This window comes from Coregonus lavaretus (assembly GCF_964263955.1).
Source record: "Coregonus lavaretus genome assembly, contig: HAP1_SCAFFOLD_967, whole genome shotgun sequence".
NCBI lineage: Eukaryota > Metazoa > Chordata > Actinopteri > Salmoniformes > Salmonidae > Coregonus > Coregonus lavaretus.
Genome location: NW_028163984.1, coordinates 142,568 through 159,438, shown reverse-complemented (window position 1 = coordinate 159,438; position 16,871 = coordinate 142,568). Strand labels below are relative to the sequence as shown.

General features: G+C 45.1%; 1 protein-coding gene across 1 annotated transcript; it reads left to right on the top strand.

Moving 5' to 3' along the window:
* Window positions 1-1,242: 1,242 nt before the first annotated feature.
* Window positions 1,243-2,466, top strand: LOC311117602 (gap junction Cx32.2 protein-like; the record flags this gene model as incomplete). Its single annotated transcript, XM_084192540.1, has 2 exons — window positions 1,243-1,371; window positions 1,510-2,466. The coding sequence occupies 2 exons, from the start codon at window positions 1,243-1,245 to the stop codon at window positions 2,464-2,466; spliced, it is 1,086 nt and encodes a 361-aa protein (XP_084048666.1).
* Between the last annotated feature and the right edge of the window lie 14,405 nt (window positions 2,467-16,871).

Below are 16,871 nucleotides of genomic sequence, written 5' to 3'. Positions count from 1 at the left end.
ACACATTAACTAGTCTCTCTCCTCCACACACATTAACTAGTCTCTCTCCTAAAGACACATTAACTAGTCTCTCTCTCCTCCATACACATTAACTAGTCTCTCTCCTCCAGACACATTAACTAGTCTCTCTCTCCTACAGACACATTAACTAGTCTCGCTCTCCTCCAGACACATTAACTAGTCTCTCTCTCCTCCAGACACATTAACTAGTCTCTCTCTCCTCCAGACACATTAACTAGTCTCTCTCTCCTCCAGACACATTAACTAGTCTCTCTCCTCCAGACACATTAACTAGTCTCTCTCTCCTCCAGACACATTAACTAGTCTCTCTCCTCCAGACACATTAACTAGTCTCTCTCTCCTCCAGACACATTAACTAGTCTCGCTCTCCTCCAGACACATCAACTAGTCTCTCTCCTCCACACACATTAACTAGTCTCTCTCCTAAAGACACATTAACTAGTCTCTCTCTCCTCCAGACACATTAACTAGTCTCTCTCCTCCACACACATTAACTAGTCTCTCTCTCCTCCAGACACATTAACTAGTCTCTCTCTCCTCCAGACACATGAACTAGTATCTCTCCTCCAGACACATTAACTAGTCCCTCTCTTCCAGACACATTAACTAGTCTCTCTCTCCTCCAGACACATTAACTAGTCTCGCTCTCCTCCAGACACATTAACTAGTCTCTCTCCTCCATACACATTAACTAGTCTCTCTCCTCCAGACACATTAACTAGTCTCTCTCCTCCAGACACATTAACTAGTCTCTCTCTCCTCCAGACACATTAACTAGTCTCTCTCTCCTCCAGACACATTAACTAGTATCTCTCCTCCAGACACATTAACTAGTCTCTCTCTCCTCCAGACACATTAACTAGTCTCTCTCTCCTCCAGACACATTAACTAGTCTCTCTCCCCTCCAGACACATTAACTAGTCTCTCCCCTCCAGACACATTAACTAGTCTCTCTCCCCTCCAGACACATTAACTAGTCTCTCTCCTCCAGACACATTAACTAGTCTCTCTCTCCTCCAGACACATTAACTAGTCTCTCTCTCCTCCAGACACATTAACTAGTCTAGTATCTCTCCTGGAACCGGCTGTCAGTGTTTTAACTAGTCTCTCTCTCCTCCAGACACATTAACTAGTCTAGTATCTCTCCTGGAACCGCCTGTCAGTGTAGTAACTAGTCCCCCCTGCTCTCCCTCCCCACAGCCACAGTAATCTGCTACTACCATGGGTGACTGGAACCTGTTGGGGAAGTTGTTGGAGAAAGCCCAGGAACACAGCACCGTAGTGGGGAAGGTCTGGCTCACTGTCCTCTTCATCTTCCGGATCCTTGTCCTGAGCGCCGCAGCAGAGAAGGTGAAGAAATTCAATTCATTTGACACTTTTTAAAATACATTTACAGTTGCCTCAGCCATTGGAGTCCAACAATACACACACTAAAATGTATTTGAATGTAAAGAATGCAACTTGTTATTTCCATTGTGGTCCTGATAGGTGTGGGGGGACGAGCAGTCAGGGTTCACCTGCGACACCAAGCAGCCTGGATGTGAGAACGTCTGTTATGACTACACCTTCCCCATCTCTCACGTCCGCTTCTGGGTCCTCCAGATCATCTTTGTCTCCACTCCCACCCTCATTTACCTGGGTCATATATTACACCTGGTGAGGATGGAGGAGAAACAGAAGCAGAGAGAGAAGGACGCAGAGCGGGCCGGGGACAAACCCCCCCTGTCGGAGAGCAACGCCTGTAAGGCCCCGGTGAGGGACGACAGGGGTAGGGTTCGACTGAAGGGGGAACTACTGAGGACCTACGTGTTCAACATCATCTTCAAGACGCTGTTCGAGGTGGGCTTCCTCGTCATGCAGTACCTACTCTATGGCTTCCACCTGCAGCCCATGTACACCTGCGACCGCTCGCCCTGCCCCAACACAGTCAACTGCTACATCTCCCGACCCACAGAGAAAACTATCTTCATCATCTTCATGCTAGGAGTGGCCAGTCTGTCTCTGTTCCTCAACCTGATAGAGATGTACCACCTGGGGTCCACTAAGTGTCGCCAGGGTATCAAGTACCACCGGGAGGATCTGAGCTCAGACTCCAAGGAGCCCAGCGAGGCGGAGGAGGCCTTGCCCTACACTCCCAGCTACGACCCCTACCACGGGGCCCAGCCAGCCTACCAGGTCCAGCCAGCATACCCTCCTGTCCCCAGCTATAACATGTCCCCTCTATCCGAGGAGACGGACTCCACCTACCAGCCCTACCACAACAAGCAGAACAGGGACAACCTGTCGGTGGAGAGGAGCGTCGGCAGCCAGCCGGACCACCTGAAAGGGAAGAAAGGAGGAGGAACGTGCGGGGGGTCGGAGCCAGGTTCACCATCTCTACCCCGGGCTGGACACCACGCTGCTAAACACGGCAACAAGACCAGAATAGACGATCTGAAGATCTGAGAGGGGCTTAGGTTGCTGAGACCATGTCTTAGGTTGCTGCCCAGGGTCTTATGTCGCTTGAAAGGCATTCTTAGGGTTGAGACCCAAATGGCACCCTATTCCCTATGTAGTGCACTACCTTTGACCAGGGCCCAGGGCCTATGACAACCTAAGACAGTCCAGGGCTCTGGTCAAAAGTAGTGCACTATATAGGGAATAGGGTGCCATTTGGGACTCACAGATGTGTCCAACAGACCGCAGTCCCTTGTGCCCCCCCCCGGCGGCCTGGTGGATGGCAGAGCTTTGACTCACTGGGGGGGTTTGATATTTGTAGGACACAAAAATAAACGTTGAATGTTACGGTTGTAAAACATGATCTATGAAGGACAAATAAATTGACTGTTACGGTTGTAAAACACGATCTATGAAGGACCTTTTTGTTTCATATTAGATGACAAACAACAACATCTTAAACTCTTTCAGAAACCCTCCTGGTGTCTATGGGACTAGAGGACATTAAATACAACTATTACTGAACGTTTTTGTGCATTTCAGACTGAAGAAAAAGCGGATATATTCGACTTTTAGTTATTGAACCAAGTAAAACAAGTAAAACATTTTTTTGAATGAAAATGTAATGTTTAATGTGTTTCTTCAGAATAATATTAACCCTGGATGCACTTTAACCATCTGTCCCAAATGATACCCTATTCTCTATGTAGTGCACTACTATTGACCCTATTCCCTATGTAGTGCATTACTATTGACCCTATTCTCTATGTAGTGCATTACTATTGACCCTATTCCCTATGTAGTGCACTACTATTGACCCTATTCCCTATGTAGTGCACTACTATTGACCCTATTCCCTATGTAGTGCATTACTATTGACCCTATTCCCTATGTAGTGCACTACTATTGACCCTATTCTCTATATAGTGCACTACTATTGACCCTATTCTCTATATAGTGCACTACTATTGACCCTATTCCCTATATAGTGCACTACTATTGACCAGGGACCATTTGGGTCGCAGACATATTCACATTAATGTAAAATATAACAACCACAACAAGCCAGTTTGTTGAAATTGATTGATTACAATGAAAAATAAAGCATATTTAGTTATATAATTAACTATTCGTAAAACAACTAGGCAGTGTTTATTTGTAACAGAATATCTTGCAGAGACGTTCGTACGCTTTGTGCCAACAGCAGTGTTACCCTGCCCGTCTGACCCCATTCTAAGGGAACCCAATAGTACCCTCATATAGCCCAAATGGTTCAATTTAACGTCCTTAAACTTTCTAGGGTCACATATTAACATGTTGCCCTCTGCACTGAGTTGAAGGTGTGCTGATGCCACGTTCATGTGCTAGTCGGAACTGGGAAACGTCTGACTTGCTAACCTAGGCGCAAGAGTCGGATCCCGAGTTTCCCACTTGGGAGGTATCAGAATCAACCAATAGGAAGCTCGTCACAAATAACCTATGTTATATTAGCTTTTAATGTGACATGAACACAACCAGTTATGTTGTTTTCATCTGATTGTCAAACAAATCCCTTAAAAAAGTAGTTTCGCTTCGCACTTTGGTCCAAAATAATTCTAGCATCCGAACAATGGCTGAAACTATCTGACCGGAGAAAGCATCCGAGCAGCGAAACAGCACCCGTCTGTCTTACTGTATGTAACCCATGGAACTGACATGCCATACTCTATCTGTCCACACAGCATCAGATACATGGTCTACACATACTGAGACAGAGGGGCGCTGTTTCACTGTCCACACAGCATCAGATACATGGTCTACACATACAGAGAGAGAGAGAGAGAGAGAGGTGCTGTTTCACTGTCCACACAGCATCAGATACATGGTCTACACATACAGAGAGAGAGAGGTGCTGTTTCACTGTCCACACAGCATCAGATACATGGTCTACACATACAGAGAGAGAGAGAGAGAGGTGCTGTTTCACTGTCCACACAGCATCAGATACATGGTCTACACATACAGAGAGAGAGAGAGAGAGGTGCTGTTTCACTGTCCACACAGCATCAGATACATGGTCTACACATACAGAGAGAGGTGGGGCCAGTATAAAAAAAATGTATTCACTAACTGTAAGTCGCTCTGGATAAGAGCGTCTGCTAAATGACTAAAATGTAAATGTAAATGTAAATGTGCTGTTTCACTGTCCACACAGCATCAGATACATGGTCTACACATACAGAGAGAGGTGCTGTTTGTTGCTTAGATGTTTTATCTGAGATTGGTGAGTCTTTCTGTCGGCGCGCGTCTCGGTCAAATAAATGATCAATATTTCAATATTTTATTTGGACGGGCAAGGAGGTACGGTAGGTCGCGCCAGGCCCCCTAAGGCCTGCCTATAACGCCTGCCAATACTGTTGTTGCTGACATTCTGAGGAAACCCATCAGTACCCTCCTATAGCCTAAACCCCCTCCTATAGCCCAAACCCCCTCATATAGCCCAAACCCCCTCCTATAGCCCAAACCCCCTCCTATAGCCCAAACCCCCTCATATAGCCCAAACCCCCTCATATAGCCCAAACCCCCTCCTATAGCCCAAACCCCCTCCTGTAGCCCAAACCCCCTCCTATAGCCCAAACCCCCTCCTATAGCCCAAACCCCCTCCTATAGCCCAAACCCCCTCATATAGCCCAAACCCCCTCATATAGCCCAAACCCCCTCCTATAGCCCAAACCCCCTCCTATAGCCCAAACCCCCTCCTATAGCCCAAACCCCCTCCTATAGCCCAAACCCCCTCATATAGCCCAAACCCCCTCATATAGCCCAAACCCCCTCCTATAGCCCAAACCCCCTCATATAGCCCAAACCCCCTCCTATAGCCCAAACCCCCTCCTATAGCCCAAACCCCCTCATATAGCCCAAACCCCCTCCTATAGCCCAAACCCAGGGCTATAGACAGATTTTTTTTATTTTTTTATTTTTTATTTCACCTTTATTTAACCAGGTAAACTAGTTGAGAACAAGTTCTCATTTACAACTGCGACCTGGCCAAGATAAAGCAAAGCAGTGCGATAAAAACAACAACACAGAGTTACATATGGGGTAAAACAAAACAAAGTCAAAAATACAACAGAAATACATATAATATACAGTGTGTGCAAATTTAGCAAGTTATGGAGGTAAGGCAATAAAATAGGCTATAGTGCAAAATAATTACAATTAGTATTAACACTGGAATGATAGATGTGCAAGAGATGATGTGCAAATAGAGATACTGGGGTACAAATGAGCAAAATAAATAACAATATAGGGATGAGGTAGTTGGGCGGGCTAATTTCAGATGGGCTGTGTACAGGTGCAGTGATCGGTAAGGTGCTCTGACAACTGATGCTTAAAGTTAGTGAGGGAGATAAGAGTCTCCAGCTTCAGAGATTTTTGCAATTTGTTCCAGTCATTGGCAGCAGAGAACTGGAAGGAATGGCGGCCAAAGGAGGTGTTGGCTTTGGGGATGACCAGTGAGATATACCCGCTGGAGCGCAGACTACGGGTGGGTGTTGCTATGGTGACCAATGAGCTAAGATAAGGCGGGGATTTGCCTAGCAGTGATTTATAGATGGCCTGGAGCCAGTGGGTTTGACGACGAACATGTAGTGAGGACCAGCCAACAAGAGCGTACAGGTCACAGTGGTGGGTAGTGTATGGGGCTTTGGAGACAAAACGGATGGCACTGTGATAGACTACATCCAATTTGCTGAGTAGAGTGTTGGAGGCTATTTTGTAAATACTGTAGATATACTGTAGATACTGTTCATTAACCCAGGGCTATAGACAGATACTGTTCATTAACCCAGGGCTATAGACAGATACTGTTCATTAACCCAGGGCTACAGACAGATACTGTTCATTAACCCAGGGCTATAGACAGATACTGTACATTAACCCAGGGCTACAGACAGATACTGTTCATTAACCCAGGGCTACAGACAGATACTGTTCATTAACCCAGGGCTACAGACAGATACTGTTCATTAACCCAGGGCTACAGACAGATACTGTTCATTAACCCGTACTTCAAGAGTTACTACTACTACTACTACTACTACTACTACTACTACTACTACTACTACCTTCACATACTATAATATACACTGCTCAAAAAAATTAAGGGAACACTAAAATAACACATCCTAGATCTGAATGAATGAAATAATCTCATTAAATACTTTTTTCTTTACATAGTTGAATGTGCTGACAACAAAATCACACAAAAATTATCAATGGAAATCAAATTTATCAACCCATGGAGGTCTGGATTTGGAGTCAAATTAAAGTGGAAAACCACACTACAGGCTGATCCAACTTTGATGTAATGTCCTTAAAACAAGTCAAAATGAGGCTCAGTAGTGTGTGTGGCCTCCACGTGCCTGTATGACCTCCCTACAATGCCTGGGCATGCTCCTGATGAGGTGGTGGATGGTCTCCTGAGGGATCTCCTCCCAGACCTGGACTAAAGCATCCGCCAACTCCTGGACAGTCTGTGGTGCAACGTGTCTTTGGTGGATGGAGCGAGACATGATGTCCCAGATGTGCTCAATTGGATTCAGGTCTGGGGAATGGGCGGGCCAGTCCATAGCATCAATGCCTTCCTCTTGCAGGAACTGCTGACACACTCCAGCCACATGAGGTCTAGCATTGTCTTGCATTAGGAACCCAGGGCCAACCGCACCAGCATATGGTCTCACAAGGGGTCTGAAGATCTCATCTCGGTACCTAATGGCAGTCAGGCTACCTCTGGCGAGCACATGGAGGGCTGTGCGGCCCCCCAAAGAAATGCCACCCCACACCATGACTGACCCACCGCCAAACCGGTCATGCTGGAGGATGTTGCAGGCAGCAGAACGTTCTCCACAGCGTCTCCAGACTCTGTCACGTCTGTGAAGAGCACAGGGCGCCAGTTGCAAATTTGCCAATCTTGGTGTTCTCTGGCAAATGCCAAACGTCCTGCACGGTGTTGGGCTGTAAGCACAACCCCCACCTGTGGACGTCGGGCCCTCATACCACCCTCATGGAGTCTGTTTCTGACCGTTTGAGCAAACACATGCACATTTGTGGCCTGCTGGAGGTCATTTTGCAGGGCTCTGGCAGTGCTCCTCCTGCTCCTCCTTGCACAAAGGCGGAGGTAGCAGTCCTGCTGCTGGTTTGTTGCCCTCCTACGGCCTCCTCCACGTCTCCTGATGTACTGGCCTGTCTCCTGGTAGCACCTCCATGCTCTGGACACTACGCTGACAGACACAGCAAACCTTCTTGCCACAGCTCGCATTGATGTGCCATCCTGGATGAGCTGCACTACCTGAGCCACTTGTGTGGGTTGTAGACTCCGTCTCATGCTACCACTAGAGTGAAGGCACCGCCAGCATTCAAAAGTGACCAAAACATCAGCCAGGAAGCATAGGAACTGAGAAGTGGTCTGTGGTCACCACCTGCAAAACCAGTCCGTTATTGGGGGTGTCTTGCTAATTGCCTATAATTTCCACCTGTTGTCTATTCCATTTGCACAACAGCATGTGAAATTGATTGTCAATCAGTGTTGCTTCCTAAGTGGACAGTTTGATTTCACAGAAGTGTGATTGACTTGGAGTTACATTGTGTTGTTTAAGTGTTCCCTTAATTTTTTTGAGCAGTGTATATGAATATTTTTAGGGGGTAGATCAGCTTTAATACTGCAGATAGTTTGTAGATTCCATCAATGTAATTGTCTGCATCATTTCCAATCCTCCATTTTTATATACAGTACAGGACATTTCTAAGTGACCCCAGACTTTTGAACGGTAGTGTATATATATATATATATATATATATATATATATATATATATATATATATACACACACACATCTTTTTAAAATATATCGTCCTTTATTATTTTCCCCTAACCCTACCACCCCTCCCCTAATTGGAGTAAACTAATGAACAACAACTCTTAGGCTTCTACTTCCAGTTTATACATACTATATAATTTTACGGACACGATGTATTTTTTCTTTTGTTTGTGTTTAGTCTCATCCTTCAGCTCCATTCAACCCCTCCCATCTATCTCTGAACACCTCCCATCTATCTCTGAACACCATCCATTTTTGATTTCTATTTGCCATATATTTTTCAACTGTGCTGTGATGTTTCACAAAAGTTCTGAACCCTTCTATTCTCATTGTTTCTACAGATTGTAAATTAAAGATAAACATTTTTGCTAAAAGTATTATTATATTATTGATCGATTGACTATGACTTTTCAAATCACCCGGAAGTGCTATCTGCAGAGTTAGCTCCAGGTAAATGTTGCAACCATTCCTTGACCTGCGACCAAAAACAAGCTACATACAGTGGGGAAAAAAAGTATTTAGTCAGCCACCAATTGTGCAAGTTCTCCCACTTAAAAAGATGAGAGAGGCCTGTAATTTTCATCATAGGTACACGTCAACTATGACAGACAAATTCAGAATTTTTTTCTACAGAAAATCACATTGTAGGGTTTTTTATGAATTTATTTGCAAATTATGGTGGAAAATAAGTATTTGGTCACCTACAAACAAGCAAGATTTCTGGCTCTCACAGACCTGTAACTTCTTCTTTAAGAGGCTCCTCTGTCCTCCACTCGTTACCTGTATTAATGGCACCTGTTTGAACTTGTTATCAGTATAAAAGACACCTGTCCACAACCTCAAACAGTCACACTCCAAACTCCACTATGGCCATGACCAAAGAGCTGTCAAAGGACACCAGAAACAAAATTGTAGACCTGCACCAGGCTGGGAAGACTGAATCTGCAATAGGTAAGCAGCTTGGTTTGAAGAAATCAAATGTGGTAGCAATTATTAGGAAATGGAAGACATACAAGACCACTGATAATCTCCCTCGATCTGGGGCTCCACGCAAGATCTCACCCCGTGGGGTCAAAATGATCACAAGAACGGTGAGCAAAAATCCCAGAACCACACGGGGGGACCTAGTGAATGACCTGCAGAGAGCTGGGACCAAAGTAACAAAGCCTACCATCAGTAACACACTACGCCGCCAGGGACTCAAATCCTGCAGTGCCAGACGTGTCCCCCTGCTTAAGCCAGTACATGTCCAGGCCCGTCTGAAGTTTGCTAGAGTGCATTTGGATGATCCAGAAGAGGATTGGGAGAATGTCGTATGGTCAGAGGAAACCAAAATAGAACTTTTTGGTAAAAACTCAACTCGTCGTGTTTGGAGGACAAAGAATGCTGAGTTGCATCCAAAGAACACCATACCTACTGTGAAGCATGGGGGTGGAAACATCATGCTTTGGGGCTGTTTTTCTGCAAAGGGACCAGGACGACTGATCCGTGTAAAGGAAAGAATGAATGGGGCCATGTATCGTGAGATTTTGAGTGAAAACCTCCTTCCATCAGCAAGGGTATTGAAGATGAAACGTGGCTGGGTCTTTCAGCATGACAATGATCCCAAACACACTGCCCGGGCAACGAAGGAGTGGCTTCATAAGAAGCATTTCAAGGTCCTGGAGTGGCCTAGCCAGTCTCCAGATCTCAACCCCATAGAAAATCTTTGGAGGGAGTTGAAAGTCCGTGTTGCCCAGCGACAGCCCCAAAACATCACTGCTCTAGAGGAGATCTGCATGGAGGAATGGGCCAAAATACCAGCAACAGTGTGTGAAAACCTTGTGAAGACTTACAGAAAACGTTTGACCTGTGTCATTGCCAACAAAGGGTATATAACAAAGTATTGAGAAACTTTTGTTATTGACCAAATACTTATTTTCCACCATAATTTGCAAATAAATTCATTAAAAATCCTACAATGTGATTTCCTGAAAGTTTTTTTCTCATTTTGTCTGTCATAGTTGACGTGTACCTATGATGAAAATTACAGGCCTCTCTCATCTTTTTAAGTGGGAGAACTTGCACAATTGGTGGCTGACTAAATACATTTTTTCCCCACTGTATATAACATTATATTGGTTGCAAGAATTTTGTATAATAATTTAAATTTAAAAATTCGAAGTTTTGAATCCAGTATTGCTTTGCGTATCAGTTCATAAACCATGTGCCGTGGAATCGGCACATCGAAAATCTCTTCCCAAATATTTTGTAACCTGTATGGCGCAGCTGTACATTTTTTGGTCCTTAAATGAAACTGGTATACTTTTATATTTATCACAATTTTCTTTAACCAATTTTGGTCTTTAATGCAGGGCCGACAGACAAGTTCTCCCTCTTCCACTTGCCTCTTCCATTTTTGCGGTAATGCTGCAATTAGTTGGTTGAAATTTTGGGTAGGGCAAACATTTGTATATATTTTTGTTAGTTGCATGTGTGACATAACTCCAACAGTCCAATTTATGATATCATTTACAAAGATTATAACTTTTAAAAAAGATTTGTTGAAAAATAATGGTTTTTTATCAATTAGTATATTTGAGTTTAACCACAATATTTGTTGTATTATTTGTTAAAGAGTTACTGCTACGACTCCTACTACCTTCACTCCCGAGTGGTGCAGAGGTCTAAGGCACTGCATCTCAGTGCTAGAGGCGTCACTACAGACCGAGTGGCGCAGAGGTCTAAGGCACTGCATCTTAGTGCTTGAGGCGTCACTACAGACCGAGTGGCGCAGAGGTCTAAGGCACTGCATCTCAGTGCTTGAGGCGTCACTACAGACCGAGTGGAGCAGCGGTCTAAGGCACTGCATCTCAGTGCTTGAGGCGTCACTACAGACCCCCTGGTTCGATTCCAGGCTGTATCACAACCGGCCGTGATTGGGAGTCCCATTGGGCAGCGCACAATTGGCCCAGCGTCGTCCGGATTTGGCCGGTGTAGGCTGTCATTGTAAATATGAATTTGTTCTTAACTGACTTGCCTAGTTAAATAAAGGTTAAATAAAAAATAAACATACTAGAAGAGTTACTACCTTCACATAGAAGAGTTACTACCTTCACATACTTGTGAAGGTAGTTGTGCCAGTTGTGCCAGTAACCGAAAGGTCGCTGGTTCTAATCCCCGAGCCCACTAGGTGAAAAATCTGTCGATGTGCCCTCGAGCAAGGCACTTAACCCTAATTGCTCCTGTAAGTCGCTCTGGATAAGAGCGTCTGCTAAATGACCAATTATAATTATGTAAAGTGTTTATTTCATGAGCTGAATATTTGTGCACAAATTTGTTTACATCCCAGTTAGTGAGCATTTCTCCTTTGCCAAGATAATCCATCCACCTGACAGGTGTAGCATATCAAGAAGCTGATTAAACAGCATGATCATTACATAGGTGCACCTTGTGCAGTGGACAATAAAAGGCCACTCTAAAATGTGCAGTTTTATCACAACACAATGCCACAGCTGTCTCAAGTTTTAAGGGAGCGTACAATTGGCATGCTTACTGCAGGAATGTCCACCAGCTGTTGCCAGATAACACGTCGTTTTAGGGAATTTGGCAGTACATCCAACCGCAGACCATGTGTAAACACGCCAGCCCAGGACCGCCACATCCGGCTTCTTCACCTGTCTGAGACCAGCCACCTGGACAGCTGATGAAACTGAGGAGTATTTCTGTCTGTAATAAAGCCCTTTTGTGGGGAAAAACTTGTTCTGATTGGCTGGGCCTGGCTGCCAAGTGGGTGGGCCTATGCCCTCCCAGGCCCACCCATGTCTGAGCCCTTGCCCAGTCATGTGAAATCCATAGATTAGGGCCTAATGGATTTATTTCAATTGACGGATTTCCTTATAAGAACTGTAACTCAGTGAAATTGTTGCGTTTATATTTTTGTTCAGTGTACTAATCTACCTCGATACCTCGTACCCCTGCACATCGACTCGGTACTGGTACCCTGTGTATATAGCCAAGTTATCATGGACTCAGTACTGGTACCCTGTGTATATAGCCAAGTTATCATGGACTCGGTACTGGTACCCTGTGTATATAGCCAAGTTATCATGGACTCAGTACTGGTACCCTGTGTATATAGCCAAGTTATCATGGACTCAGTACTGGTACCCTGTGTATATAGCCAAGTTATCATGGACTCGGTACTGGTACCCTGTGTATATAGCCAGGTTATCATGGACTCAGTACTGGTACCCTGTGTATATAGCCAAGTTATCATGGACTCAGTACTGGTACCCTGTGTATATAGCCAGGTTATCATGGACTCAGTACTGGTACCCTGTGTATATAGCCAAGTTATCGTTACTCATTGTGTATCTATTATTACTTTTATTATTACATGTTTTACTTTTCTATTATTTCTCTATTTTCTTTCTCTCTGTATTGTTGGGAAAGGTCCTTAAGGAAGCATTTCACTGTTAGTCTACACCTGTTGTTCACAAAGCATGTGACAATTTATTTTTATTTGATGTGTGAAGGACTGAGTCAGCAGGTCTTTCTCCCTTCTCCTCCCAGCCTGCTACTGCAGCTGCTGCTGAGGAACAAGCCAGTGGAGTAGCTCTTGGAGGTGGCCCAGGTCCTGCATGGAGATGGTTCCAATTCTGCACTGCAGCTCAGTGCAGCAGATGGGCTGGGGGCCGGTGAACAGGCAGTGTCCCCATTCACTGATGTTTGTGCCTTGAAAAAACAACAACAAAAGAACGTTAGAGGGCTATTTAGTACGCATATCCAAACCATTCAAAATGATCAATAAACAACATATCAAATATCATGAACCGAGACTACAATAGACTATAATGATGCAAATGATTAGCTAGCTGGACCTTGCTACCAAACATTGACTTTGATGTTACCAATGTGGGAAACTTATGATTTTCTTTCTATGACAAAATTATGTTTGCTCAAAAGTTGTATAGATCTTTAGTTTAGATGGTTGGCTTGCTTTCCCTGGACAAGTATGCTGCTAAGCTAGCTAGCCACTAGCCATCCAAGTAGCTAGCGCTAGCTATTGTTAGCAAACATGGCTACTCTTTTCCTCGACTACAATAGAAAATACAACATACATCATCCTCTGGTGAAGACGGCATGTTACCTCCTCGTCCAAGCGATTCTTGAAGTTATCGTTGTTGTCATTCGCAATGTTGAGTTTCGGGCTGAATCAAGAAGAAACTTACATCACCCCTACAGTTGACCAATCACTGACGAAGGGCCATAGCCTTCCGCAGTGTTGCCAACTCCTCAGTAAGGAGAGCAGCTATTGGCTGTCCTAAAAGTCACAAGAAGTCACTAAATGACGTCATCACCTAATTTGCATAATTGGCCATGTGCATGTAATTGTGATGGACGCTGTAGGAGAGAGGAATAACGCTGTAGGAGAGAGGAATAACACTGTAGGAGAGAGGAATAACGCTGTAGGAGAGAGGAATAACGCTGTAGGACAGAGGAATAACGCTGTAGGAGAGAGGAATAACGCTGTAGGAGAGAGGAATAACGCTGTAGGACAGAGGAATAACGCTGTAGGAGAGAGGAATAACGCTGTAGGACAGAGGAATAACGCTGTAGGAGAGAGGAATAACGCTGTAGGACAGAGGAATAACGCTGTAGGAGAGAGGAATAACGCTGTAGGAGAGAGGAATAACGCTCTAGGAGAGAGGAATAACGTCGTGGGAGAGACAGAAAGTGGGTAAAAAATACCCTACATTTACATCCTGCCCTGAATGTAAGCCAGGACGGGATCAGCCAGGGCGGGATCAGCCAGGGTGGGATCAGCCAGGGTGGGATCAGCCAGGGCGGGATCAGCCAGTGGCGGCTTCCAGCATGCGAGATTCATTTGCAGTCTGGACGCAGAGGGGGGAACATCTCCTGCTCTGACTGCAGCTGGGAGGGACTGCTGCGCCGCCTGTGAGTGCTTTGGGACGGGGGTGGGGCCCAGGGGTGTGGGGTGGGTCCCACGGCAGCACCCACTGCTCGTTGAGAAGAGTAAGAACGATACGTGCTTTCACGTCAGAGTCTCCAAAAGTCTCCAATAACACCAGAAAAAGTCGATAGATTTGTCGCTAGTCGCTTTTTTGAAAATGTGTCGCTAGAGGGGTCTGAATAGTCGCTAAATATAGCGACAAAGTCGCTAAGTTGGCAACACTGGCCTTCCACTACCGAACTTCGGCTTGCCTCAAGAAAATAGTTGGTGTGCACGAACAAGCGAAAAAACCTTTGCTGTAGACCAAAGTGAACAAAAACGTCAACATTTCGTCATACGTGTGGTGTTTTTATGTATTTATTTTTATGTATTTTGTTTGTTTTGGCCAACAAAGCCAGAGAGAGTTAGCTCTCACTACTGGTGTCCCCCAGGGCTCAGTTCTAGGCCCTCTCCTATTCTCTCTATACACCAAGTCACTTGGCTCTGTCATATCCTCACATGGTCTCTCCTATCATTGCTACGCAGACGACACACAATTAATTTTCTCCTTTCCCCCTTCTGATAACCAGGTGGCGAATCGCATCTCTGCATGTCTGGCAGACATATCAGTGTGGATGTCGGATCACCACCTCAAGCTGAACCTCGGGGAAAGACTGCCCGCTAGCGCCATGATCTCGTCATCACGGTTGACAACTCCATTGTGTCCTCCTCCCAGAGTGCAAAGAACCTTGGCGTGACCCTGGACAACACCCTGTCGTTCTCCGCTAACATCAAAGCGGTGACCCGATCCTGCAGGTTCATGCTTTACAACATTCTCAGAGTACGACCCTACCTTACACAGAAAGCGGCACAGGTCCTAATCCAGGCACTTGTCATCTCCCGTCTGGATTACTGCAACTCGCTGTTGGCTGGGCTCCCTGCCTGTGCCATTACACCCCTACAATTTATCCAGAACGCTGCAGCCCGTCTGGTGTTCAACCTTCCCAAGTTCTCTCATGTTACCCCGCTCCTCCGCACACTCCACTGGCTTCCAGTTGAGGCTCGAATCTGCTACAAGACCATGGTGCTTGCCTACGGAGCTGTGAGGGGATCGGCACCTCCGTACATTCAGGCTCTGATCAGTCCCTACACCCAAACGAGGGCATTGCGTTCATCCACCTCTGGCCTGCTGGCCCCCCTACCTCTGCGGAAGCACAGTTCCCGCTCAGCCCAGTCAAAACTGTTCGCTGCTCTGGCACCCCAATGGTGGAACAAGCTCCCTCACGACGCCAGGACAGCGGAGTCACTGAAAACCTTCCCCACCTCTTTAAGGAATACCTGGAATAGTATAAAGTAATCCTTCTTTTCTTTATTTGTACATTGTAGAATAATAGTGAAGACATCAACATTTTGAAATAACACATATGGAATCATGTAGTAACCAAAAAAGTGTTAAACAAAGCAAAATATATTTTATATTTGAGATTCTTCAAATAGCCACCCTTTGCCTTGATGACAGCTTTGCACACACTTGGCATTCTCTCAACCAGCTTCACCTGGAATGCTTTTCCAACAGTCTTTAAGGAGTTCCCACATATGCTGAGCACTTGTTGGCTGCTTTTCCTTCACTTTGCGGTCCAACTCATCCCAAACCATCTAAATTGGGTTGAGGTCGGGGGATTGTGGAGGCCAGGTCCTCTGATGCAGCCAGTGGAGTGTGCGGAGGAGCGGGGTAACATGAGAGAATTTGGGAAGGTTGAACACCAGACATATTTTCAGTCAATGTAGAAAATAGTAAAAATAAAGACAAACCCTTGAATGAGTAGGTGTGTCCAAACTTTTGACTGGTACTGTAAGTATAAACACCGAACCTTAACTACGACGGATCTCAATAACCCCCATCGTCTAATTAACATAACTTTGCTTTGTTGGCCAAAACAAACAAAAGGCATAAAAACACCACACGTACTATTTAATCTAATCATCACAATTAAAATGACCAGAGCATCTGTGTAGCTCACTCTATGAACTGACCACCGTCCGACGAACAGATTACATTATAGTCATTTAGCAGACACTCTTATCCAGAGCGACTTACAGTTAGTGAGTGCATACATTTTTCATACAGTAACTCTGTAAAAATAAATCCATAGTATTTACAGTACAACGAAACATACTAAAATTCGCAGCTCTTTATGAACTCTTGAAACAAACCAAACAAGGCAATTTAATTAACATTAATTTAGTCGATTCAAGTTTTCATCCCTCTTCACGCCTCCTACGGGGTTCGTACTCTCAGGGTCGGTGGGAACGTCCCGCCCTGGAGAAAGCCACGGATAAGGTGCGTTTGATTCATAATATGATGTTTATGGCTGACCGTATGTTGGCTATCACAAGAGTCAAACACACCTTCTCCGTGGCTTTGAATCGACTAAATTAATGGTCAGCCATCCAGACAATGTCATAAATCTCGAGTCGTTACGCTGGGCCTTGGGCAAGTCGCTAGACGTATCTTCATCGCTGGTCTTCATCATGGTTCACATTTGTTCCCATATGTTGGCTATCAGAAGAGTCGTCACCGGCCTTCTAGCCACTGCCGCTCCTCATCACATCATTCCATC